This window comes from Colobus angolensis, unplaced genomic scaffold (assembly GCF_000951035.1).
Source record: "Colobus angolensis palliatus isolate OR3802 unplaced genomic scaffold, Cang.pa_1.0 Scaffold117, whole genome shotgun sequence".
NCBI lineage: Eukaryota > Metazoa > Chordata > Mammalia > Primates > Cercopithecidae > Colobus > Colobus angolensis.
In genome coordinates this window covers 6520961-6547658 of record NW_012112808.1, presented here as the reverse complement: position 1 = coordinate 6547658, position 26698 = coordinate 6520961, and the positions used below count along the sequence as shown (strand labels likewise).

At 44.6% G+C, this 26698-nt stretch overlaps 1 protein-coding gene across 2 annotated transcripts in view; it reads right to left on the bottom strand.

Moving 5' to 3' along the window:
- The window catches only part of RIN2 (Ras and Rab interactor 2), a 252268-nt gene that overhangs the window by 5464 nt on the left and 220106 nt on the right, over window positions 1–26698 (bottom strand). For both annotated transcript variants that reach the window (XM_011963061.1, XM_011963051.1), the window contains 4 exons: window positions 22157–23290; window positions 7561–7866; window positions 5617–5748; window positions 1114–1277 (listed from right to left, as the gene is read on the bottom strand). In XM_011963061.1, the coding sequence (XP_011818451.1) occupies window positions 1114–1277; window positions 5617–5748; window positions 7561–7866; window positions 22157–23290 (1736 nt within the window). The remainder of the gene's footprint in view (window positions 1–1113; window positions 1278–5616; window positions 5749–7560; window positions 7867–22156; window positions 23291–26698) is intronic.

Below are 26698 nucleotides of genomic sequence, written 5' to 3'. Positions count from 1 at the left end.
CAGCCTCCCGAGTAGCCGGGACTACAGGCGCCCGCCACCACGCCCGGCTAATTTTTGTATTTTTAGTACAGACGGGGTTTCACCGTGTTAGCCAGGGTGGTCTCAATCTCCCGACCTCGTGATTCCCCGCCTCAGCCTCCCAAAGCGCTGGGATTACAGACGTGAGCCACCGCGCCCGGCCTCTTTTTTTCTTTTTTGAGACTAAGTCTCACTCTGTCGCCCAGGCTGGAGTGCAGTGGTGCGATCTCGGCTCACTGCAACTTCCGCCTCCTGGGTTCAAGCGATTCTGCTGCCTCATCCTCCCAAGTAGCTGGGATTACAGGTGCCTGCCACTACACCCAGCTAATTTTTGTATTTTTAGTAGACACAGGGTTTCACCATGTTGGCCTGGCTGGTCTCGAACTCCTGACCTCAGGTGATCTGCCCGCCTTGGCCTCCCAAAGTGCTGGGAGTACAGTGAGCCCTGATGCCTGGCCTTGGGTAAAGATTTCTATAGCCCTAACCCACCTCTCCATTCTAAGAAACAAGCTCATTGGGAATCCCACATTCCCAAGCAGCAGCTCATGGTCAGGAAAAACCCTGGCCAGGGAACCTGAGCAGGACTCGCTCAGATGCTTGCCTGGTCACTCTGTGCTGTGGACGGCTGCCATAGCTGTTGTTGCTGCTGCTGCTGAGATTCTGGGGTCTTCTGTGTTGGAGAGTGGGCGAGTGAAAAGGGAAGGAGACATCGCTGTTCCTCTCTCTTTTCCCAAAGAGAAACTAGGCCAATTGCATCGCGTAACACAGCGGCTGTTTCCTGATGAAACAAAATCTCCAACGCCTGTGCCAAATGCTTCCTCCTCCTTTTTGACTTATCGTCTGCTTGTTTGGGCAGAAATCCTGCCTTAATTCAACTTGGTTTTCTTAAGGACAGCAAAACTTGGGCCAAATATCCCATGCATATATAAATGTAAAGAAAACAGAGCAATGTAACAAGGCCAGAGGGTGGTCTGAGATATCCCTTTCCTGCCAAATAATTCAACACAGTGGGGACCTCTGAGCTGGGATGTGCTGGGTGAGCCAGCTCTGCATTCCTGGAGGACGAAGGAAGCAAAGCGGGGGCCAGCTGCACACCTGGAAGTCGTCCACAGAGGGGATGGTCCGGTTGGTGGTTCTCCGTTTGTGCCACTGCCTCAGGGTGTCTCTGGTTTCTGAGCTGAGCAGTCGCGCTGCTTGTTCTTCTTGGAAATTCTTTATCAGAGAAAGTGCTCCATATGCGCTTGTCAAGTAATAGCCTCCTGAAAAGAGCAGAAAGAGTGGGTCCTCCCAGTGCCAACCTCCGCTCACAGGTGATAATGGGATGCCAGCGTTAGAGGGCATGTTTTGTATTTTTAGTATTTCTTCAACATGCATTTCCTGTAGGATCACAGAAGCCCACATCCAAGAGCATGGCACTCACTCCTCCATCCATCCCTTCACACAGCCATCCCGCAGAGATTTATGGAGTGACCCAGGCCTGGGAGGGGCCGGGGGAGCACAGACAAGCCAGGCTGACAAGGTTCCTGTTTCCACTGATGGGATTTCCATTCTAGTGCGTGAGACTGACCAAGCCTCTAAAGTGTTTCTGTTGTTGTTGTTGTTTTTGAGATGGAATCTCGCTTTGTCACCCAGGCTGGAGGGCAGTGGCACAATCTCAGCTCACTGCAACCTCCGCCTCCCAGGCTCAAGCAACCCTCCCACCTCAGCCTCCTGAATGGCTGGGATTAAAGGCATGTGCCACCATGCTTGGCTAATTTTTGTATTTTTAGTAGAGATGGGGGTTCACTATTTTGGCCAGGCTGGTTTCGAACCCTGGCCTCAACTGATCCACCCATCCCGGCCTCTCAAAGTGCTGAGATTACATGAGCCACCATGCCTGGCCAAAATTATTAAAGTACAATTGTGAAAAACGTTTGCTAGAAATAGTTGGGGTATTAAGGCCTGACGGGGTGGTCGGGGGAAAGTCAGGCTTGTGAGACAATCCAAGGCCAGAATCTCCTCCATCAGTCCAGACTCGTGGCAACACTTGCTTTTGGCTTTTTCTTTTAGTAGTTGATATTTTCTATCTCTGATAAACAAGAATTTGGTTTTTTAAAAAAGTAAAAAAAAAAAAAAAACAACGAAATGAGTATTTTCTAAATTAAGTATACTAAACTGTTTGCAAAAATGTGGGTACTTCAAAAATAATTTCTCTCTCCTGATTCCCTTACCGCTTCCTTTGGGACTAACATAACATCTGGCACTTAGGATAAAATAATTTACAGGAAAGTGATGCTCCTGTGATGGTGCGTTTAGGAATGATCTCTTATGTTCCTGAGGAGTGTAAAAGGGCTGACGACCCTGTAAGATGCGTATGTATTCCTTCATAGTTTTTGTTGTAACATATAATTAGGTGCCTGGGGAAGAACTTACGGTCTCTGCGCTGAAGAGCCACTAGGGGTCGCCCCGAATGTTTATTAAAAATTCCCTAACCGGGCACAGCGCATTTTAGATTTAGAGACATTGTTTGTCAAAATACCCACTGAATGTCTACTGTGAGCCACAGCTACAGAGGAGAAGGTAGGTTTGTAAGAAATAGAATCTGAGTCTTCACTCTCCAGAAGTTTATGAATGTGTGTTTTGTTTTGTTTTGTTGTTTTTTAAAAAGACACTGGTAATTTATGCCTGCAGGGACCAGAAGTTAGTTTGGTGAAATGAGTTTTGTGCAGAAGTGTTACCTTTAGGGCCAAAGTATTTAACTGTTCATGTGAGACCCTGCGGAAGCCTCTCTCTGGTCAATAAGTGGCAATATGCAAGATGGCAACTGTCTCCTCCATGTGGTCAGGAGCCGCACGCCCTGCAAACTTGTGCTGGACATGAACTCGAGAAAGAAAAACACCCTTCTTGTTTTCAAGTTGCAGATAAAGACTTGAGGTTATTTTTTCCTGCAGCATAATCTGGGTCACCCTGAGCCATGCACTTTCCCTTGATCACATGTCAAGCTTTCTGTGTATAGAGTGATCTGAAAGGTTTTCCAGACCTTTCCACCTACAGTATAATCACCCTAGTTAAGAGTTTTGAATTGTTGATCTTTACCAAATATTTGCCCCACAAACAAATCAGCAGGTGACTGTGTGTGAAACTCAGTAATCCAGAATACAGATGCTACATGAAGAATTTCAGGAGAAATCAGTATGAATGTAAGTATTCGGGAAAGGCTGTATAGAGGGTCAGGATTTGAGCAAGGACTTGGAGAACTGTTACAATCTTTGTGGGGGTGGTGGGGGGCTCCTTTGGACTTCAAATTTTAGACTCCCTAGCTCTCATCGGTTCAGGACACTAAGGAGAAAACTCAAATGCTGGAAGCACAAAATTGACCTCACTTTGAAACATGTGGATGCAATTAGAGAAGGTTTTAAATTTCAGCAAAACTATAACCCTACCACAAGAGCTGTGCAATTCTAAGGGATTCTATGACGCCTTTTTGGTAAATGCGAATACCTGCTTAAACAGCAGAAAACAGACGTGGCTGCTACCCTGCAAACCAAAGAGGACTTTGGGCAGGCACGGAAAAGTCCAATCTGTATTTTTGCCACTGCTCAGTAGCCTCTTCCTCCCAGGCTGCATAGCTTCAGTTCGATGCTACGCAGGCCTGGTCTGTGATCACAGCCAACCCGACTAGGCCGCCTGCTCTCCCAAGGAAGGCAGCCAAGAAGCCCCAGACACGGTTAAGTGGAAGCAGGCTCCATTTAAGTGCGAGCTCACCAGCCGCTTTGTGTCCTTACTAGTTGTGCCCTTGTCTTTCTTGTGGGATTGGTGGAGGAGATGACAGCCACCTGTCCATTAGTCATCAACACAGGGCCTTGCCCTGGGCCAATCTGGGAAAGGGGCAGGAAGTAGCTGTCTCTGTCCTTGGGCCACAAGATATAAGCAAATGTTTGTCCTGAGTGCACATTGTCAGTAACAGAATCGACTTTCTAAGTGAAACCGGCATGTCTTTTTCCCCAAAGCCCTAAGAGCTCTACATACTTATTACTAGAATTAAACATGATTGAAGCTTGAAAAAGAACAACCAAACCCCAAACTGTATTAATACCAAACATTACAGTGGAAGGAAGGAAAGCATGCCATGTAGACTAACATGCTTCTCTTGGTCCCTGGGCAAAACCACATGTTTGGCCTTGTCCTGTCTAATCCCAGGGCAGAGCAGGCAAGAAAAGCTCCAGGGAGGGCCTCAGAGGCTCATCAGGGAGTGTCTGTTTCCATGGTTAGGAATATTAATGAGGGGACAGAAGAGGCTAAAGGGTGAAAGAATGAAAGAGGCCCATTCATACCTGCCTGGGATGGGGAACAGGAGGAGAGATATTCATCCCACATCCTGAGTCAGCACTACCCATGGCCACATGGGAAGGGCATAATTGGGCTCCAGAGAGGGTGGTCCCTCGACAGAAAAAAAGTAGGACTGAAGAGACTAAGGGGCACATTCTGGGGTGGTAAAAATGCACTTCATTCCCTCCAGGGAAAATGCTGGGATGACTCATTCCTTAGGGAATCCTGTCAGAGATGGACCTTTCCACTCAAGCCCAGACTGAAACTCACCGGAAAACAACAACAACAACAACAACAACAAAAACCCCATAACAATCCCCCCTAGGGCTTGTCTGGGTTTTTATCTGGATCTATTAAAATGGATTAAGAGGATTCACAGTGCACAGGCCCTGATTTGTTCTCCTTTAAAAAGATAAGCTCACACAGTGTCCCAGTTATTTCTGTTTTTCAAGGCTGTGCACTAGTGTGCCAAACATCCTCATCATTTCCATGGTAAAATACCTAAGCTATGCGTAAGGAGAAGGAATTTTTGCTAAGACATGTTGGGGTTAGGCAGACATAAGAAGGAACCCGACTGCCAAGGTAAATTGAGAGCGAACTGCACGGATTCCACACCCCTGTGTTTTTATTATAAAAATGAAAAGATACTTTAAAAAAAAGAACTGGAAAAAATTTAATACTGTTTTTACCTTAAAAGTGAAATTTTAAAAAATAAAAACAAAGCCAAGCTTTTACCCATTTCATTAATATAAGAGCAGGTTATATTTCTGGCGATGGAAATATCCTCAACAAAAATTTATAATTTTCTCTTGGAGTCAAAGAAACCATTTCTTCAAAAAAAAAAATGGCATTTATTCTACTGAACGTAGTTTTTTTATTGCCATTAAGCAATCTTAGTGAAGCATGGTTAAGATGGGGTTATATGTTTTCTTTATGTTTTTCGTGGCTTTTCCAAATTTTCTACCATGAGTGTGTATTACCTTTGCAATCAGAAAAAGCTTAGTAAATTAAAAAAACTCTTTTAAATTAAAAAAAAAATTCAGTTAACACTTAATATGTCAAAAAAGCACCCAAGTAACTGCTTAATGGGTGCAGAATTTTATTTTAGGGTGAGGAAAATAGTTTGATGCTAAATAAAGGTGGAGAATGCATGACATTGTGAATATACCAAATGCCACTGAATTATTCACTGTAAAATGATTAATGTTATGTTACATGAATTTCATCTCAATTTTAAAAAAATGAAAAAAATAGCACCCAGTTCCTTCAACTTTTCTCAAAAGCAGTTACCTTCTCCATGTAACAGCGATGGGTCTAGGAGCTCCATCATGTACTCGATTTCAGTGTCCAATTCAAGCATGTCACACTGGGCTATGACATAGGTCAGGACTGGCAAGAAGTCATCAGCGCCATACATCCTCCCTGAGAGTAGGAAGAAAGAACGAGATGGAATGTTTTTATTAACTTTTCTTTCTTTCACATCCTACTTGTTGCTTTTATTAGACAGCAAGGAGTCACTCTGGGGGACTGTGCTATTTATAAACAGAGGTGGGTGTTTCTGGAATCCTATGTAGCCTGTGACCCTCCCAGCTGCTAATGTTAGAGACCAGCCCTTACAGTTTCAGCATGAATGTCTATGAACCAATGAACACATTACAGATTTTCTCCCCACTTTTATAATTTGTATAAAATTATATGATAGAACAGAATGCTTGTTAAAATATTTTAATTTTCAGCAAACAATAAACAATATTATAAAATACAAAATATTTACTTATGCTAATTCTGTGTGTCTTATTTCCTATTTCTTGCTGTGCACATTATTCACAAACATAATGACAAGGCCAAACTCAAACCAGGAATAAGCCAACTTTGCTCTGTATTTAATGTGAGCACACAGTTAATTCGGTATATGTTGAATATACACATTGATTAATAGAAATATATGGCAAAAAGTGTTAGTCTTTACTTCTAGTTTTCTTTACATCAGTGGTTCTCAACTGGAGATGGTTTTGTCCCCCAGGGGATATCTGGCATTGTCTGAAGACATTTTTCATTGACATAACTGGAGGGTGGGGATGCAGATGACATCTGGGATGCTGCTAAACTTCCTACAGGAAGCAGGACAGCCCCTGATTAGAAGATTAGAAGAATTATTCTGTCTACATCAAGTCTTTAGTGTGTGTGTTGAGAAACTGTGCTTCAGAAGAGCAAAATCCCGTGCAGATTATTTGGGGAATTTTTATAAATGACTGTGAACTATAGAAAATATGTTTCCTACATGTGAAATATGCTTGCAAACTTATGAGGCGATGTTCACATGCTATCATTAGCAGGCCCAGGAGCTCATATTTTAACATCTTCACTCAACAATTCCCAAAGTGCACATACATTCCTGTCTACTCAAGCAGTGGTTAATAGAGCCTGTTTTCTCTCTGCTGCTTCTTCATTAAGCAATTTCACTAAGAAGAAAAGTTCGTAATCGTCCTCGGAATTACAATAAGCTTACTGAAGACCTGGGACAATGCAAGGCTCCATGACTATCCATGATTCATGGTTACCCCTGCATCTACAGGAAGCAGCAAGGCTAAATCCGAGGGCTGGCTTTCCAAGTTTGTAACTCTTTGGTGAATTTCAATTATATTGATTCGGCTTGTAGCAAAGAAGGGCTAGCCAATGAAACGGCTCTAATGAGGCCTCATTATGACTGAATGCTCTGAGTTCCTTTCACATACTATAGGTCATTGACACAAAGCCTCATTGGCCAAAATGTTGTAATGATACTCGCTGATATTTCCATTGCACTCGGGGCTATGTGTGAGCTGTCTCAGCTGACCCCACCTTATGAAAGAAAGGGTGACATCCAGCTAAAGACGCAGAAAACTACAGCGTGCAAGGTTGATTAAGGGGACCAAAGTCCCTCAGTTAATTTTCTTCTTCTTGGAGGGAAGATTTGAACTCAGACTCCAGAGACTGAATTTGTAACCATACTAAATCTTTACTTAAATCGGCCAGGTACAAAAATCTTGTTGCCCTCATCTGCTTACATTTTAATCCGTTGCATGTGGCTAATTTGCCAGATATCAGAGAATCACTTGTAGTTTTGTAAGGCACTTGGTGAAATCAAGAGACCAAAGGGAGGAAAAATTGGGAATCAGAAAGCCTGACAGGAGACAGGCCTGTCTCTGGCCCGGGAGGGAAGCGGCATGAAGCCTGGGCTTCCACCGGCCTCACCTGAGTTGTTCTCCATGACCGTGTAAATGAGCTTGCAGACCCGCAGCAGCAGCATGACCTTCTTTTCTGGTGAATACATCTTCTGCATGGTCATAAACTTGACTTTGATTTTCTCCACATCCACAAAATCAGGGGTCGGGGCGAAGACCCCCAGCTCCTGGGGATTCCTCTGCCGCACAAGCTGCAGGTTCTCCTTGAGTTGCTTCCATGAGCCGTCGGCCATGTGAAAGTCCTTCAGCATGGCTTCCACGTGCCCCTTGAGAGGCTTCAAGATGCACTTGTGCATGGCTTTTTCCAGCACCACATCTGCCAAAGAAAGTGTAGCTACTATGACCATTGTCTGAAGAAAGAAGAAATGCAACATCTGCTTTCTTAGAATGGACGTCTGCAACTCTATGCATTCATTGCAGGCACACAAGTTGTACACCTTAACATCCAACCAACAGACAACACCAAGCAGCACCATGACTCACATGTTAACATTTTTTTCTGAAAAGCCAGGAAGACCTAATCTTCCCCAATGATGTCTAACTTGCATATAACCAATACAATGAAATATACTTGTTTTAATTACTTTCATGCCCTATCCCTGTAAGTACAGGCAAATATGCTAGAAGACATTCTTTTGACCTAGTCCTTCAACTGGTCATCCAGTTAACAGGAGAGCAAAGATGTTATCCTAAAGGAAGGATTTTCTAATAATGAGGGTTCAACATCTCTTAGAATACTTTCTGAGGAGGGCCTGGCGCGGTGGCTCACATTCATAATCCCAGCAATTTGGGAGGCTGAGGCAGGCAGATCATTTGAGGTCAGGAGTTGGAGACCAGCCTGATCAACATGATGAAACCCCATCTCTACTAAAAATACAAAAAAATTAGCTGGGTGTGGTGGTGCACGCCTGTAGTCCCAGCTACTGGGGAGGTTGAGGCAGGAGAACTGTTTGAACCCAAGAGGAGGAGGTTGCAGTGAGCCAAGATTGTGCCACTGCACTCCAACCTGGGCGACAGCGTGATACTCCATCTAAAAAAAAAAAAAAAGATATTTTCTGAGGAAGTAGATCCACCTAAATATAATATGTGATCTTGGATCAGATTCTGGACTAAAAAATTCTTCATTTGCTGTGAAGGACATTAGTAGGGCATTGAATACAGCCTGCAGACTAGGTTATAGTGCTAACAAGGCACCAGTGTTAATTTTCTAGGTCTGATAATTATACTGTAGTTATTAAACACGAATAGCCTTGTTTTTAGGAAATATGCATTGAAGTATTTAGGGATGAAGGGATACAATGTCTGCAAATTAAATGGTTCAGAAAAAATGAGAGAGTGTGTGTGTGCATGTATTTGTGTGCACATATGTGTACGTGCGTATATGTGTGCCTGTGTGTGTGTGTGTGTGAACAGAGAGAAGAATGAGGCAGATGTGGCAAAGTGCTAACATTTGCGAATCTGAGTGAAGGGTAGATATTTCTTTATGCTATTTTTGCAACTTTCCTGGAAGTCTGAAATTATTTCAAAATTAAAAGTTAAAAATGTGTGAAATGTGTTTCTGTTCTGAGTTAGGAAACACCTTTGGGTGTGGGAGGCGTTATTCTTCCCTCCTTCTTTGAATGGTTGCCCAGTGGAGTAGCTTTCTTGGCTAATACCAAAATGACCAGTACCATAAATTCAGAGATGTGGGCTGAAGACTATTTATATAACAATAACTCCCCTGCTTTGTCAATAGCAGCTTTTTGATCTCACATGTTTGCACATTCTCATCCAAGCCCCCTGGGTTCTACTGCAGCATCTACACATAAAATGATGACTCCTTAATTTGATTCCATTTGGGAAGCCAATGGATCCACTTACATATGAGATTAGAAATAGTTAAGTTAGGCCGGGCATGGCGAATCATGCCTGTAATCCCAGCACTTCGGGAGGCTGGGGTGGGCAGATCACTTGAGGCCAGGGGGTCAAGACCAGCCTGGCCAACATAGCAAAACCCCATCTCTACCAAAAATACAAAAAATTAGCTTGGTGTGGTGGTGCATGCCTGTAATCCCAACTACTCCAGAGGCTGAGGCATGAGAATCTCTTGAACCCTGAAGGCAAAGGTTGCAGTGAGCCTCGATCCTGCCACTGCACTCCAGCCTGAGTGACAGAACGAATCTCGGAAGAAAAAAGAGAAAGAAAAAGAAAGAGTTGAGTTGTCTCTCTGGCCTTTGGAATTCCTGACACTGGATCAGATGATATTGAATTCAAATGATTACCCATTATTAGATTGGCCAGGGACAAAGAGAAATCTAACCCAGAGGTATAAACAATGAAAACAATCCCTCAAGGTTAAACTGAGGCCAAAAGTTAATGCTGACCCCACAATCATCAGATTCCCCTGCCCGAGTTGTTTTTTTTTTTTTTCTTCTCCTCCTCCATCTTATCCAGGAGATCTCTTTGTTAAAATACAAAGGTTTACGTAACTATAGAAATCAAGGTTGATGCCAAGGTTATAAAGTAGGAAAAAAAGCAGAACAACTTATTCACATCTGGCATTAAAACAAATTACTTGGTTTACATTGGTTGCTTTGTGTCAATAAGCTCGTGCAACTTTATAGCATCTTTGACTTTACCTTATATCATCTTTATGATAAAAAATTAATAACAGCAATTAATATTTAGTGCTCAGACGGGCCAGGCTCCATCTAAGTGCTTTACTTCACTATCATCTAATCCTTGCAACAATTCTATTATTTTTGCACAGTACTAATATTATGTCCATTTAACAGATGCAGAAACTGAGGCTCAGAGATGACTAATGGCTTGATAGAAGCCACACAAATAGTTTAAATAACATTTATACAGCTTTTCGAAGTAAATAATCTTTTAATTGTAAAGTTCAAGTCACTTTATAAATACTTGCCAGTTTATTCCTCTCATCCAAACATTCTGAAAGCTACATTCATGGTTATAAGTGACCACTACTTGGTTAAAATAGGGTCACCACGGGAGGACAAAGGGCATGTCAATCATTAATTAGAAATGTACATGAATGTCCATAGTAATGTTATTTATAATAGCCCCAAGTTGGAAATAACCCAAAGGCCCATTTGGACAGAAATGAATACATTGGATATATTCACTCAATGGAATACTACAATGAAATTCAGACAATTGAATCTATTTATTCAATGAAAAAGCTCACATTACTGCTCCAGAACAACATGGATGAATCTCATGGACACAATGCTGTGTGAAAGAACCGAGACACAAGAGTATCTCCTACAGCATTTCATTTATACGAATTTTCAACAGCAGGCAAAACTAACCTGTGGCACACAAGTCACCATGGCAGTCCCCCCTTGGGGAGGATCTGGGCTGGGACAGGACACCAGGGATTGGAGATGTTCTGTGTCTGGATCTGGGTTGTGTCTACATGGGTGTGCATGTGTGTAAAATTCTGTTGAGCCGAGCACTTAAGATTTACATGCTTTATGGATATAAATTAAACCTCAATAAATGTATATGAATCAGAGAAACAGAAAACAACTGAAGACCTGGATGAGATTTTCACCTTGAACCCCAAGGGCAACTTTTATCATCAGAGTGAGCCCGGTCACCTCTGGGCCAGAGTGTTAGTACGCATCACCCCCAAAAGGTTCCCAGCTGCACCTGGGGAACGATGATGACAGCAGAAAGGTCGTTACTAGCAAGTTGGACAGGCTCCCTTGTGCAACTCATCCTTGCTGCCAGGGAGGGGTGCTGGCCTTCGAGAGGAATTCCACCCTTAGGTATAAAAGGGGCTGTGGAAATCTCTTAGGAGGGTTGAAACCTAGGACTAACTGCCAAGGGGGTAGCCCATTTTCTGAAAATAAGATGAAAAAGTAATTGCTAGTGGTAGATTTTAGTACATTTTTCTTCAAAGACCATAATTTAAAAATAAGGAAACTGGTCCCTGCATTTTTTTTCAGAGGTTTACCCCATTCCCTCTCCCCACCCTCCCCAAATCCTTAATAAACATAAAGAGTAGGGGACAAGAGCCTAAATGAAAAGAGGGACCCAAGACCCAACTGGCTCTCTCCAGTAGGGAAAGCAAGGTTCTGCTCATAAAGCAAGAAGGAAAAAGGATTTGAGGAACCCAAGAACAGACGATCTTTCATATCGTGAACCACCTCAGACAAAAGAGGAAAGAGCAAATTGGTCACATTTCTCATAAATTACTACTCTCCCTTGTTTTCTGTGATTTCTGTTTGCATTAATCGTTAATTCCTGGAAAACAAAAATAAAATCTTTTAAACTCTCAGAACAATGACACTATTCTAGCCACTTTACTTGCACTGGATCTTCAAATCCTCAAACAAACCCCATTCATTTCACAGATGAGGAAACTGAAACCCACGGACATCTTTGTCAAGCAGCTATCAAGAGCGGGAGCCAGGACTTGAACCCACAAAATGTTTCCTGAGTTCTTGGCGTAATGTCAACTGTATTCATCCACAAGCACGCATGCAAAACAAACACCTGAAACCTTTACAGATGAATAAGGTGAGTATATGCATTTGAAGCTCATTACTGTCTTGTTGTTGTTGCTGTTGTTGAGATGGTGGGGGGTCTCACTATGTTGCCCAGGTTGGTCTTGAACTCCTGGTCTCAAGGGATCCTCCCACATCAGCCTCCCAAAGCACTGGGATTACAGGCGTGAGACACCATGCCTAGCCTCACTCATTTCTTTTCTATTTTTCTAATAACAAGCAAACAGTAAAAAATCGTTGAAACCACAACATATTGAATTTTAGAAATGAAATGTTTCTAAATGACCGAAACTGGAAACAAGTTTTCTGAAGATATTTATCAAGATTATATCAACTGGCCCCAAAATAATCCGTAAGAGGAAAGTGGTAGAGACCACAGCAATTGCTGGCTTTTCCTTGACTACATGTCACTTACTGTAATAATTTATAGGAATTATTCAATGTGTGGCCTCTAGACAAGAAGCGATTCACTCGTATTACTTCTCCAAGAATTGATTCTCTCCTCCATTAGGGAGGAGAGACAGAAACCTTGACCCTTTCCTTCATGCTGACCACCTATAGCATGGATTCCAGAGGCTGGAGACAGACAAAGAAACATCACAACACCAGCAATGCAGTGGCTTTGTGTGTGCACTTTCTGCGTTTCCGCTGCTGGCCAGAAGGCAGTGAGACTCTGAGAGGCAAAGCTGAAGACTGGAGAAATTGCTCGTGTTAGAAAGAGCCCTGGGAGTCATGAGGAGGCCAAGTCCCTTCCCCTCTCACTGCCACTGTCTGGACGGCCATCAGAATCATTGTCCACGGAAGGCAAGACAGAGCCAGCAGTCTGAACCTAACTGAGTTGGTGATTGTTAAAACAATACAAAGTAAAAATCAATATTCTCCAGGGAATCTAACCACACCCAGAGTCTAAACCACGTAATATAATCACATGCTTCATAATGATGTGTTTTGGTCAAAGATGAACCATATATGCCAGGGTGGTCCCATAAGATTCGTATTTATTTATTTATTTAGGTTTTGAGACAGAGTCTCACTCTGTCACCCAGGCTGGAGTGCAGTGGCACAGTTTTGGCTCACTGCAACCTCTGTCTCCCAGGTTTAAGCAATTCTCCTGCCTCAGCCTCCTGAGTAGCTGGGATTACAGGCATGTACCACCACACCCAGCTAACTTTTGTATTTTTAGTAGAGATGGGGTTTCACCATGTTGGCCAGGCTGGTCTTGAACTCCTGACCTCAGGTGATCCACCTGCCTCAGCCTCCCAAAGTGCTGGGATTACAGGCATGAGCCACCGTGCCTGGCCCCATAAGATTCTGATACCATATTTTTACTGTTCCTTTCCTGTGTTTAGACATGTTTCGACATAGAGATACTTAGCATTGTGTCACAGTTGCCTACACTATTCAGTATAGTCACATGCTGTCCAGGTTTCTAGCCTAGGAGCAGTACACTACACCATACAGTCTAGGTGTGTAGTAGGCTATGCCACCTAGGTTTGTGTAAGTACTCTATGATGTTCCCACAACAACAATATTCTCTAACAGTGCACTTCTCAGATGTATCCCTATCGTTAAACAACATATGACTGCATTAAAAATGTACAGGTGTGTGATGTCCCTTGTTCTGTGTCCAAGTGTTCTCATTGTTCAATTCCCACCTATGAGTGAGAACATGGGGGTTTGGTTTTCTGTCCTTGTGACAGTGTGCTCAGAACGAAGGTTTCCAGCTTCATCAGGGCCTGACGTTGGGTGGGAGGAATGGGGGAGGGATAGCATTAGGAGAAATACCTAATGCAAATGACAAGTTAATGGGTGCAGCAAACCAACACAGCACATGTATACATATGTAAAAAACCTGCACGCTGTGCACATGTACGCTAGAACTTAAAGTATAATCATAATTTTAAAACTGTACAGGTTACAACCTAAAGTTACTTGACAAAGATATAACATGAGGTTAGGGTGGGAGGGAGGTGAGGGTTGAAAAATTACCTATTGGGTTACAATGTTCATTATTCAGATGATGGGTATACCAGAAGCCCAGACTTCACACTACACTACATATGCATGTTGGAATTCTGCATGTGTACCTCCTAAATACATAAACATATTTAAAATTTAAAAAGCCATGAGTTTAGATCATATGACCTCTTAGCTTATTCTAGTTCTAGCATTCTGATTTTTTTTAAAAAGGTAAAGTAGTAGAATAGAAGCTAATGTTTGATAACAAGATATGGGCCTTTTCTTGTAGGGAAGTCAAATTGTGGACATGTAAACGTTTATAACTGCTAACATTTATTGGGCATTTATTTCAGCACTTCCTAGTCTAATATTATATGTATTACCTCATTAACCCTCACTTCAGTCCTACGACGCTGGAATTACTGTCATTCTGTCATTCATTTTACAGATGGCCATAAGGCTTGGAAGTCAGGTGACTTTCCCAGGTGTTGGAGAAGAAATGCAACCCAGGTTACTTCTAGTCTGACAAGTCAGGAGATGAAACATAGACCTCCCTTGGTACAAAAAGGGCAAAACGGCTTGATGCTTTCTTTTTTTATGTGCTAGCATATTCTCCTTTGGCTGTATTATTAGATTAAGGATCAGAACTAACACTGAGTGAAAGCTCAGTATGTCTATTAAGTACTTTACAGGTATTTAAACAATTCTTTGACTAAAATGGGTGTATAATCCCTATTTGTCTTAGTTTGGGTTCTCTCAGAAGCCAATCCTGAGACAAGGATTTGAATGTGAGTGGTTAAATTTGGGAAGTGATCCCAGGAAGCACTGACTGGGGAGAGAAGGCAGCCAATATAGTTTGCTTTATGAAGCCAGTTATCACCACTGGCAGGTGGATCTCAGCCCTACTGGGGAACTCCAAGAGGCGGCATTGAACATGCCTTAGAGTTGCTCCCCCTGGAGGAGAGAGAGGCAGCTGGGTTACGGATACACATGCTCCCTTCAGACCCTGGTTGAGGCTGCTCCTGGAGGTGGATGGGCATCAATTCCCCAGGCTTTCTAGCCCACCCTGGGCCAGAGATCTGGTGAAAGCCTCATGCAAAATGTCACAGGTGCTGGAAGCTGGACGTCAGACTGGTAAGCAAGTGTCGGTGGGCAGAGCACAATGGTGTCTACAACACCATGTTACATGTGAAGCAACTGAGGCACAGAGATATTAAGAAATATGACCAAGCACCCACAAGTCAGCCACAGCAGAGTCAGGGCTTCAGACCTGCCTGAGTCCTTCCTCTGAGCCACCACTAGCCCCTGACTTTCAGTCAAGAAACCTCTCTATCTTACGTGAGCAGAGCTGGTGGCTGAGGAGGGTGGAAGGCAGGATCTTGAAAATATGACACCGGGGCCGCCATGACAGCATTTTGCTAATCTTCTATTACAAACTACACAAAAAACGGCAGGCCACCTGGGGTTGCAGAGGCACTCAGGCCAGATGCAGAGTTTGAATGCATAGCTTTCTGGTTTCTAACCGTCAAAGAAGATGACCTTTCCCAGCCTCAGCTTCCTCTTCTGTAAAATGGGGCCATTCACAGCTTCCCAGGGTGGTTGCTGGGAGGACTGGGAGGTGTCTCCACCAGGAGCACTTGTATGCATTTGATGTCTCGTAAGCATGCTGCTTTCTTTGTTGTCTCTGCCCTGACATAGAGTCAATTCGTCTTCTCTCTTTGAGGCGAAGCCCTCTGAAAACCATGACTGGGTTTCTGCAGTCCCTAGTGTCAGCTGAAGTCCCCAGCATGACGCCCTCATGCAGCACACACTCCAAAAGTGTGAAGTTTAACAGAAAATTCTTCCTTTGGGAGAAGACATGGAATTATGTCTTTACCCTGCAGAATACAGATGTGTAACTCTAGTGATGAAATCACCACCCAGGTGTGGGGCAGGCAGGTGTGGGGCACCCTGTCACTCTGCAGGGATGTCCTGTAACCTGGATTGGTTTTAAGTATTGTTGGCCATGCACACTTTGACTCATAAATAATAAATAATAAAGGACACTGTATGATTTTAAGGAAGATCCCATTAGCCCAGCAAGGAAAGGGGCGGAAATAAGGATAACAAGCACTGGGGCTTTGATCCACTTCAGTTTCCGCTCATTTTGGTGGGCTTCAGGAAAAGCCAGTCTACAAAAGTAGGGGCTACATCTGTGTGATATTTGATGTAGGGACTCCATCAGACTGATTTCAGTGTCTTTTAGTAAAAGGATAGGAAAAATGAAAGCAGGGAAGAAGAGACCAGTCTCCCTTATGGAAGAATTCCAAATAATTTATGTAGATCCTCCCACCTCTGGGAGGTGGAGCTTAATTCCACTCCATCTCTTGAGTGTGGGCAGCACTAAGTGACTTGCTTCCAAAGAACAGAGTGTGGAAAGAGGGGAATCTTTAACTTTACAGGGCAGAAACCTGGCATACACTGCCTTGGCCAGGGGATGGGGAGAACAATGTCAGTGATGAGTCATGCAGACAGCAGGACCCTCTGGTGTGATGTGCCTTCACCTCTGAGGTCACCTTCCCGCCACATAAAACCAACTGGAAGGCAGCGGTAATTCCCCACCACCAGAAGTATAGACAAGGCCTGCCAAGGGTCCGTGTCAGTCACCCTTGCATCTTGGCTTGACCTTGCTACGCTTTTGGTTTCTTCATCTATAGAAGTGAGGGCAATAAATGGAGCCTCCCAAGGCATTCGGAGGATTAAAGGGGATTCTACACATCAAAGTGCTTTGTAAACCATAAAGGGCCGCCCACGAGGAGCGATTACCAGTGCTCTCACTTGGCTCTTTTAAAAACAGGGATGCATTTAATTCGCACGCTTTGATTCCACAGAGGCGGCGGCTATGACTTCCCCTGGGCCTGGACAATAACTGAGAAGCTCCAGAGTGGATACTGTGTCTGCGAGAAGAGAGTGGGGGCTGTGTCTACACCACTTGTGCCTTGTTGCGAGACTGAGCTAGTGAGACAAGGCTGTGGGTAGGACCTGAGGACCAGGGAGGGCTGCATCTACGCAGTGCTGGCTTCACAGAGGCGTCCAGTGGGAACTCTCCTTTTGGCTGGAGTGGAGGGGTGGGAAAACATAGGTGTGCCCTAAAGAGCCTGATGCTGCCACAAAATTCATGCAGCATTTTAGGTGTCCTTTGGGTGACATTCCTCAATTCCTACACGAATTCCTCTTTTACCCGGTGAGGTTTCCTGCCTGGGAGGTAGAAAGACTCTAGGAATATGGTCAGAAGATACTCTGGAGCAGACATCTTCGTGTGACTTATTTTGTGATGCCATCCCCCACCCACCTTGTGAGCAAGGTCTTTCTGAATTACTGAGCTAATAGCCCCCTTGTGCAGGCTGTCATGGAGTCAGGGGTTCCGGGGCAGAGAGTCACAACTCCAGGGGTATCAACCTTGTTTTGGTTGATGTAACATAATTGACCTCAGAGGTGAAGGTGCCCTAAAGTAAAAATTATTCAACAATGGATGTCCCACGGGAGAAAAACAGGTGCTTTCTATCGTGGTTTTCTTAAATTAATTTTTGGAAATAATACAGGTATTCTTTTGCATACCACAATCTTTCTTCTTTTTCTCTGCCTCTTGTTAACTCTACAAGGACATTTGTTCCCTCAGGCAATAGGGTCACATGTACTAGATCAGAAGTCAGAAGATTCAAGGTTTTAATCTCTGTTTGGCACTAACATGTTTCCCTGGCTACACCTCTCAGAAGAGCTTTTTTGTTTGTTTGTTTGTTTGTTTGAGACGGAGTTTCACTCTTGTTGCCCAGGCTGGAGTGCAATGGCATGATCTCGGCTTATTGCAACCTCCACCTCCCGGGTTCAAGTGATTCTCCTGCCTCAGCCTTCCGAGTAGCTGGGATTACAGGCATCCACCACCATGCCCGGCTAATTTTTTTGTATTTTTAGTAGAGACTGGGTTTCACCATGTTGGCCAGGCTGGTCTCAAACTCCTGACCTCAGGTGATCCACCTACCTTGGCCTCCCTAAGTGCTGGGATTACAGGCGTAAGCCACACATCTGGCCCCAGAATAGCTCTTTATCTTAAAAAATAACCCAGATAACTCAGGGGCTTGAACCAAACTGTGACCTGAAAAATTAAAAACAAACCAAGTCACACTAGATACTGAAGCTAGAGCCAGCTTAAATACTCACTTGAAAAAAAAAAAAAACAAAACAGATCTGAACCAGAGTCGTTGTGATTGTTTAACTCCCCGGGAATCATTTCAATCCTGTTTTCTATGTGTGCTGTACTCTCTGGAATCATTTCAATCCCCTTTTCTATGTGTGCTGTACTCTCTGATGTCTTTTCCGTATCATTTCTCTATTAACAAACAAAAAACACTTAGATACGTAAATCGAAGTGATCTTTGAAATATGTGGAAACGGATTTTAGGGATACTTTTTCTTCAAATCATTACATTGCTCTTTGGAGAAACCATGCATTTTGGTTTGTAGCACTTAAATAAACACAGTACTGTCTTGTTTTCCACTACTGACTTTTAAGAACATGAACAGTTGGCTCTTTTGTATCTCTGCTGATAGTCTGTGGAGAGTATCTGAATGAAATAGAAACTTTAAGATTACTAACATTTTTGGAGTTGGATGAATTTTGTTTTTCTTGAAACAAGCCTTGAAAACAGAGGGATTTCCCAAGACTGACATCAAGTCAGAAATAAACTTCATTTTACCAAAATGAAAACACTAACCACACCATTGCAACAAGTTCTGCAAAATGAAGATTTCTCTACCCGAAACTTCGGATGGATTTCCCCCATGGGTTGAAAAAGACTAAAGCAAGAGTGGTGGGATGTGAACACCCACCAGTGAGGAGTGTGTGTTGGAGCAGGAAGTGATTTCACCCCATCTAGACCCTATAGCATGAATCATCAGCAATGAGCGCAGCACACTGTCCATGAAGTGGTTGATCCCAAGGCTTTAAGTAGGGCCCCCAAACTGCAGTCTTCTTATTAAAGCATTTGTTTGTTCTTCCACGTACCACTCTGGAGGGGTGAGAGTAGGTGATGGCTCTCTGGGTGGGAAGCCCAGTATGTGGCCTGGAATGAATAGAGAGCTGGCGCACATAGGAACAAGCCCGTGTCTTACCGCGTTGGCTTCTTCCTCCAACCAGGAGCCAAGCTGGTGCCAGGCAATGAACATGTATTCAGGAAACTCTGCATAGCTGGGCTTTTGGTTGGAAATGCTCCAAAGGGTAGTCTACATAGAATGCAAATTCTCCAAGAGAGGACATAATCATTTACAGGGGCAATTTTTCAGTTTTGAGATTGATTCACTGTTTATCATTTGCACTTGCCCAGAAAGTGCTAGAAGGGATAGTGACACCAGCACATGGGCAAAAGGAAAGTGAGTGAGAACTATTTGTTTTTCTCATTAGCTTTTCTCTATGCAACTGAATAACCACCCTTTGAAGAAGACAGATGAGTATTATCTCCACATACTAAAGGGATACATGTGCATGCATTCATAGGTTCATTTTCACCTAAAAATGACTGCCCTAACATACATGGAGTAAACCAGTGTAGTATCTCCTCCTACCTTCTTGACTTCAGGATGTTGCATAAATCTAGGCTTTAAATTAGAATTCTGTCTTCTAGTTCAGAGCTATCTTCTTCAGAAGCTATAGGAAATGAGGATAGAAATAGGTTGTTTTTTTTTAAAAGCAGACATAGACAAGTTTTTAAGCCCACCTAGACAAGTGGGCTATCTAAGTCCATGTTCTGGTCAGAGGCCTAATCTAGTAAAGTGCACCTCTATGGGAACTGGCTTTCTAATAATTAGGGTCACATCTTTTCTTCCACCTGGACTTGTGATGAGTTTCTCAGGTTGACCTCTGCTCCCACTCACCTTCTTTATTTCAAAAGTCCAACATTTTCACTATACTTTCAAAACAGAATGATGTTTTGAAAGTAGAGTGAAAGTTTGAACTGGTGAAGAAACAGGAGGAACTGACTGCTTTTAGTGCAGAAGTTTAAAAAAATCAAACCAAACAAACCCATGGAAAAAGCATGGCAATGCTTGTGGAGGCCATACCCATACCTCAACAGAGAGCTTTATTCTGAGCTGCCTCAACACAGGGTTGGCCCTGCGGTTACAATTCCCCTGAACTACTGATGAGAAAGTAGAAACACAAGCAGCAGCAGCAGAACAGTGAGCTCAGCAAACGTGGGCTTCTGATCCGACGGAAGTTCAAATACCGCACCTGCTAGTTTACTAGAGAGTGTGGCTGTCGGACAAATGGCATGGCCTGGCATGGCCCTCCTTGCCTTCCTCCAATCCTTAAAGGATGCCGATGCCTGTTCACAGGGGTGAGGTGAGGACCCACTGGAATAGATTGGACAGGCTGCCGGGCTCGTACTCGAAGCTCCATAAATCATTTTAAATTAAAAGCTGCATCCTTCTAGAGTAGCGAAGTATATAATTTTCAGCATGTTTTTGGAGAAAATGAGTGAGTCCTTGAGTTCTAAGAGCAAGTACCATATCCAAATTTAACTACAAAAGGAGCTGGCTGAAGAGCTTCCCGGGACTAACTTGGGTTGGTGCTTACAGCATCAGCAGGGAGGGAAGGCCAGGCACTGTGGGCTGGTTGGCGCCGCTGGCCACATAGCTCAGCCCTGACATCAGCGCCTGCCTGGCTGCACCCCCTCCGACCCCAGCCCCTAAGAGGAAGCTTCCCCTGCAGGTTGGGTTTCTGTTAATACTGAGTCTGATGTGGTCTCCCTTGACAGCGGGTCTCTGGTGGGATGAGGAAAGAGGCAGCCTGCATGGATATTCTGCCGTCTCCTTGAAGTCTTTTTCAATTAGAAGGCACCTCACAAGGGCACATTCCTTTAGCCACTCACTCCAGCAACACCCCAGCTTTAACCACGCCCTGATCAACCAGGCCTGGCCTCAGTCAAACCACAAGAAAACAAACAAGGCTTTGATTCCTTTGTGAGAAAATCAAAGAGCTGCTGAAAATCACTTAAAGGAGAAAAAAAGAGGGTGGGGGGGAGAGAGAGAGAGAGAGAGAGAAAGAGAGAGACAGAGAAAGAGTCCTCTATCACACACTGTTTACTACTTTCAACAAATGGAACCAATCAGAAAGAAAAAATTGGGGTTTAGCTTCTGAACCGCCTGGAAATGTTTGGTAGCTCCAACTGCTCCTGCTGCCTAGTGAATAAAGTCTCTGAAATTAACCTTCAAGAGTCAACCTTCTAAAATTAAAAACAACAAACAAACAAACAACGCTTCAACATTCTCACCCTGGAAAAAAAGACTGCTTGCCAAATTCAAATCTGCCTTGGCCGAAGTAACCATTAGCAACTCATCCTTTAAATGAGATTATAAAGAAAGTATTTCCCCTTGACGTTGGAGAAAACACCTTTCATGTGACCTCCAAACTATGTTACTTATTTTAAAGGTACACAAAACAAACCTGTCTTTTTCAGTTTTTGCTTACTCTCAAGCTGCTGCTTACAGAAGTCTATGGGACGAGGAGTCAGCAGGATGGTTCCCTTGAGGGAGAACAGGGGTCCCAGGCTCGCTAGATGCTGGTCAGGTTCTGCTTATCCAGGGGTTGGTAGTCCTCCCACAGGTAAGCTCGCGGTGGAAACTCATTCCAATGCATACCTGAGTTTTGTACTCTCTGAACATACGCTACAGCTCAACAAAAAGTTTACTTTGCAACCAAGGCAGAACAAAATACCCACTGCCTCTCAGAAGATAACAAAAATACCTTTGTATGTATGCACAGCCTGCAGAGAAGCACACTTCCAGGAACGCCCAGCCCATGTAACACACACACGTTACCACAGCAGGCGGCAGCTGGACCCACAGAGGGCCAAACGCCATCCCTGAATAGAATCACTCTGCAGCTCCAATCTGCCACTCCAAAAACATTTTTGAGCCTGGCAGCTCAAAATGTTTAGCACCTACTTTGAGAAACTGATTTTTCCATTCAAACCGGGAGAGAAGGTGGAGTTGGGTGTTGTTTTGATGAAGTAAACTTCATCAAAAATAGCAAGCATAGGTGGCACTGCCCGGACAGAGTTACAATAGATTTTATATTTTAAAAAAGCGGATACTTACCTATTTGGTCTTCAGGGATCAGCGACTCGATGGGAGGGTCCAGCTCCGAGCTCTGAGACAAATAGTTCTTGACCTGGGTCATGAACTGCCGGATGGTCTGCAGCATGTCGGTGCTGGACACGTGGCACTCCTTGTTCTCCTGCAGGAAGCTCACGTAGTCCTGCACTAGGCACCCGAAGTAGGTGCATTTGTCCCGGGACAGCTCGGCTATCCTGCGGACCATCCGCTTCTCCGGGGTCATGAAGGAGCTGAACACCCCGCTCACCTTCTGCAGCTGGGACTTGACGAGCTTGGGCAGCACGAAGGAGCTGCTCCTTTTCTTTTTGGACTTGATGGGGGGCGCCATGGTCTCCTGGTCACTCTCCCCCTCGTAGTCCTCCAGGCTGCTGTTGGTGTCCGCCTCGTAGCCAAACAGAGGCATGCTCCGGTCGAACTCCAGCGAGTCGGAGGAGGAAGTAGAAATGCTCATGTCGCTCAGCCGCTGCCGGCCTCCATGGCACGGGGGCCGTGATTCAGAGCTGGGCGGCGGGGCCCTTGTGCAATCCCCCGGGGCGGCCTCAGGCGGGGCCCCACCTGGGCTGCCAGCTGTGCCCAGCTCCAGCTCCGGGCCCGCGCCCGGCCGGCCGCCGCTCAAGGTCTTTGCGCCGCCCTCTGCTTCCAGAAAAGAAGCCTGCTTCTTCAGCCGGGGTGGAGGGATGGGAGTTGGTTTCGTTCCAGGCAGAGCTACGTTCCCATGTTTGTTATGGTTGACTGTTTCTGGCATGCTCGTCTGGGTTTCAGTCCTGGCCAGCCGAGGGCTTGTGTGGAGACTATTAATAGCGGGTGGCGGGGGCCTGGGTGGGGGGGACCGAGTCCGCTCCGTGCCATTCGCGTTGGGAGTCCTTGTGCTCGGCCGTTTCAGGCCTCCACTGAGGTCCTGGCTGTGCACTTTCAAGAAAAGGGGATTAATAAAGCACAGGGCCCCGTTGGTCTGGCTGCACTCCAGCTCTGAAGGCGTCCTGGTTTTGATAGAATGCACTCCATTTATAAGGCAGAGCTGACGCAGGGAGGCAGGACAGACACCGTCGGAGGACAGAGGCCTATGGGGAGGTGGAGGGTTCCGGGGTTTGCTGTCAGCTGGGGAGCTCCAGAAATCTGAAAGTCATTATCAGTGAACACAAGAATGTAAATACGGTACTCTCAGACCATTCCTTCACAAATTAAAAAAAGCACACTGCATGACAACGCGAGTCTTGTGGGGTGGGGTGGGGGGTGCGTTGTACTCGGGTTTACTGCATTCCTTTACTGGAAAGGGCAGAAAGCCTGCCAGGCCCAACTGTGGGCTCACAGGAAAGCTCCAGGGGCCTGTCACTTCAAAGCCCTGGAGAAACGGCTTGGCCGACATGGGATTCCAGCCCTGCCTTTTCACAGGTAAGCTGGAAGAAAAAAAGGAATGGAATTGTTCCAATATAAGCTCAAAAAGGGTCACTGGGGCTTCCTGACTTGCTTTACAAAAACTGAACCGACTTACAAAGCAACACCACCCTTTCCCAACAACTTCTCCTGGGATGCCCTCCACGGTGCAGCTGCCAGTCAAGGAATCGGGCCTTGAAGTTCCCCTTTAATGGGCAGGACCAGCAGCTGGGCCTGGGGGATGTTACACAATCTGCCTAGGGTTTTACACATTCAGCATTAAAACCACCAAAGGAGGAAAACTACATTCATGGGTTCCATCAGCAGAAAAACCACAGCAAGCTTAATGTGCAGTGCAGGCCCAACCATTTACCTTTGTGGTTTGGAGCCCTTCCTTCCCAAATCCTATATAACCTCCTCACCATGCTCATAAATATGCAATGCTCTGCAAAGTAGTGCAGATTGCTCATTGATCCGTACTACTTGTGTCTCCTCTTGCAGATGAGTCTCAGGGTTCCATGTAAGTTGAGGGAGGTAGTGCTGTGATCAGTGGTGCCTGTCATAATTTCCATTTGGGATAGGTTATTCTTTTTTTTTCTCTTGAGACGGAGTCTGGCTCTGTCACCCAGGCAGACGGAGTCTGGCTCTGTCGCCCGTGCAGTGGCACGATCTTGGCTCACTGCAACCACCACCTCCCAGGTTCAAGTGTTTCTCCTTCCTCAGCCTCCCAAGTAGCTAGGACTGCAGGCGCATACCACCATGCCTGGCTAACTTTTGTATTTTTAGGAGAGACAGGGTTTTACCATGTTGACTGGGCTGGTCTCAAACTCCTGACCTCAGGTGATCCACCTGCCTCGGCCTCCCAAAGTGCTGGGATTACAGGCGTGAGCCACTGTGCCTGGCCTGGAATGGGTATTGTCTATCTCTAGCTATGCTTTGCAGTGTGTTTCTTTCCCATGGGCCCAGAATGGCTGGGCATGGGAAGACTGAGGTGAAGCCCTTTGGGAGCCCTGCCTTATCTGTGAGGTGACAGCTGTGTCACCTGCCTTATGTAATCTGTCCTGCATCCCTCCTTCTCTCTCCCTACTCCTGCACTGTCCAAGAAAGCCAACAGCCACAGGTGACTATTGAGCACTTGTAGTCGGCTAGTGCAACTGAGGAAGTGAGTATCAAATCTCATTCAGTGTCATTCAATTTAAATTTTAGAACTGATGCTCAGTTCAGTCACTGGAAAACGCTTAAGTATCTTTGGAACTTGGTTATGAGAATCTACTTTTTAAACTGTGAATTTAATGAAATCTAAATACAAGCCATGTATTTCTGACAAACATTCAGGGCCTGAGTTGAGATGTGCTGTAAGTATAAAATATACATTGGGTTTTGAATACCTGGTATGACAAAAAGAATGTAAAACATTTCATACCTTAAAGTTTTTTTATATTGGCTACATGTAGAAATTATAATGTTTTGGATATATTCAATACAACAAAATAAATTATTAAAATCAATTTAACCTGTGTAGCTACTAGAAAATTTCAGATTACATACAGATTAACCTTACGTTTCTATTAGCCAGGACAGCAGGTCTTCGAGAAACTACTTCCATCTCCTTTGAGTCCTCCTTAGACTTATACTGTCACAGCTGTAAAATTTTTGTAAGGCTTTGTATACTTAGTTCATGTGTGTATGTATCTCCCATATAAACTACAAATCTCATTGGCAGTGGGTAGGGTCACAAGGAGTAAGAGGGGATCTTATTAATCTTTGAGTCCTTGGTCTGGGGCACAGTGTCTGCCACAAAGCAGACTCTTGAGAAATATTAGTTTGATGAACAGTATTTTTACCGAGGCACAGAATTTTAAAATATGCTATCTCTACACAAAATGGATAATATGCACATTGAGAATCACAAGTCGAATACATGTTAATTAGCCCTTAGTCACTTCTGGTTAGTAGCCACTGAAGCAAACTCTTTTCCCCTCTCTTTGGCATAGCACAAGCGTTGTCCTTGATACTCTGGTCCTTCAGACTCAGCACTATGCACACAGGACCATCAAACTGGAGCTATGTGGACAGATGTCAGGAGAGAGAACTGAGACCCGGTGCACATCTTCAAGAGACCTGGAATCTAGCTGACAATATTGACTTAACTTCAGCAAGTATTTTAATCTCTCTCCAAAGATATGCAGAACTTCGTTGCAAGAGAAGGTGCCAACTTTAAAATAGGGACATTTCTATGGCCTGAGAGTTTTACCAGGATTCTCTTTCCAAATCCCATTACCCAGTCTTGCCATCTGACAGGCCTGAAACACAGAAGGCAATCCTTCTATAGATACAATCTAAGTTTCATGGCTGAGCACGGTGGTGCATGCCTGTAATCCCAGCACTTTGGGAGACCAAAGCAGGTGGATCACCAAAAGTCAGGATTTCGAGACCTTCCTGGCCAACATGGTGAAATGCTGTCTCTACTAAAAATACAAAAATTAGCTGGGCGTGGTGGCAAGTGCCTGTAACCCGAGCTACTTGGGAGGCTAAGGTGAGAAGATCACTTGGACCTGGGAGGCAGAGTCTGCAGTAAGCTGAGATCTCAACACCGCACTCCAGCCTGGGTGACAGAGCAAGACTCCCTCTCAAAAAAAAAAAAAAAAAACAGTTTCGGCAGAAGGGAATTCAAAGCCATGCCCAGGCTCCTCTCTGAAGCTTCCCTGGAAATGATACTTGCTTCAAAACAAGTTCTTTAAGAGAAAAATATGCTGGAGGAGGAAGACATACATCTTTCATTTGCTGGGTCAAGTATCATAGTGAGTGAAGTCCTAAAATCTTAAGAGAATTTCCTCTTTTGATCTAGGAGGGACATTTTTTGCAAAAGCTAAACCCACATAGATTCCCCCAGGGCAATGGGGAAAAGAAGTTAAGGTGGGTGAGTTGTATGTCTTGATCCATTGTCAACTATTGTCCGGCAGAATTGTGCGGACTTAGGGGACATCGGCAAAGGGGCAGGACGGGGAAGCAAGTACCCAGCTGCCAGAGGAAGGATCCACGACAGGTTAGGACATGGCCCGGAGCAGCAGGATGAGAACTGAATGACGAGAGAGGAAGAGGGACAGATGTTACTCTAGATGTCTGTGCTGTCACATTCCTCAAAGCACA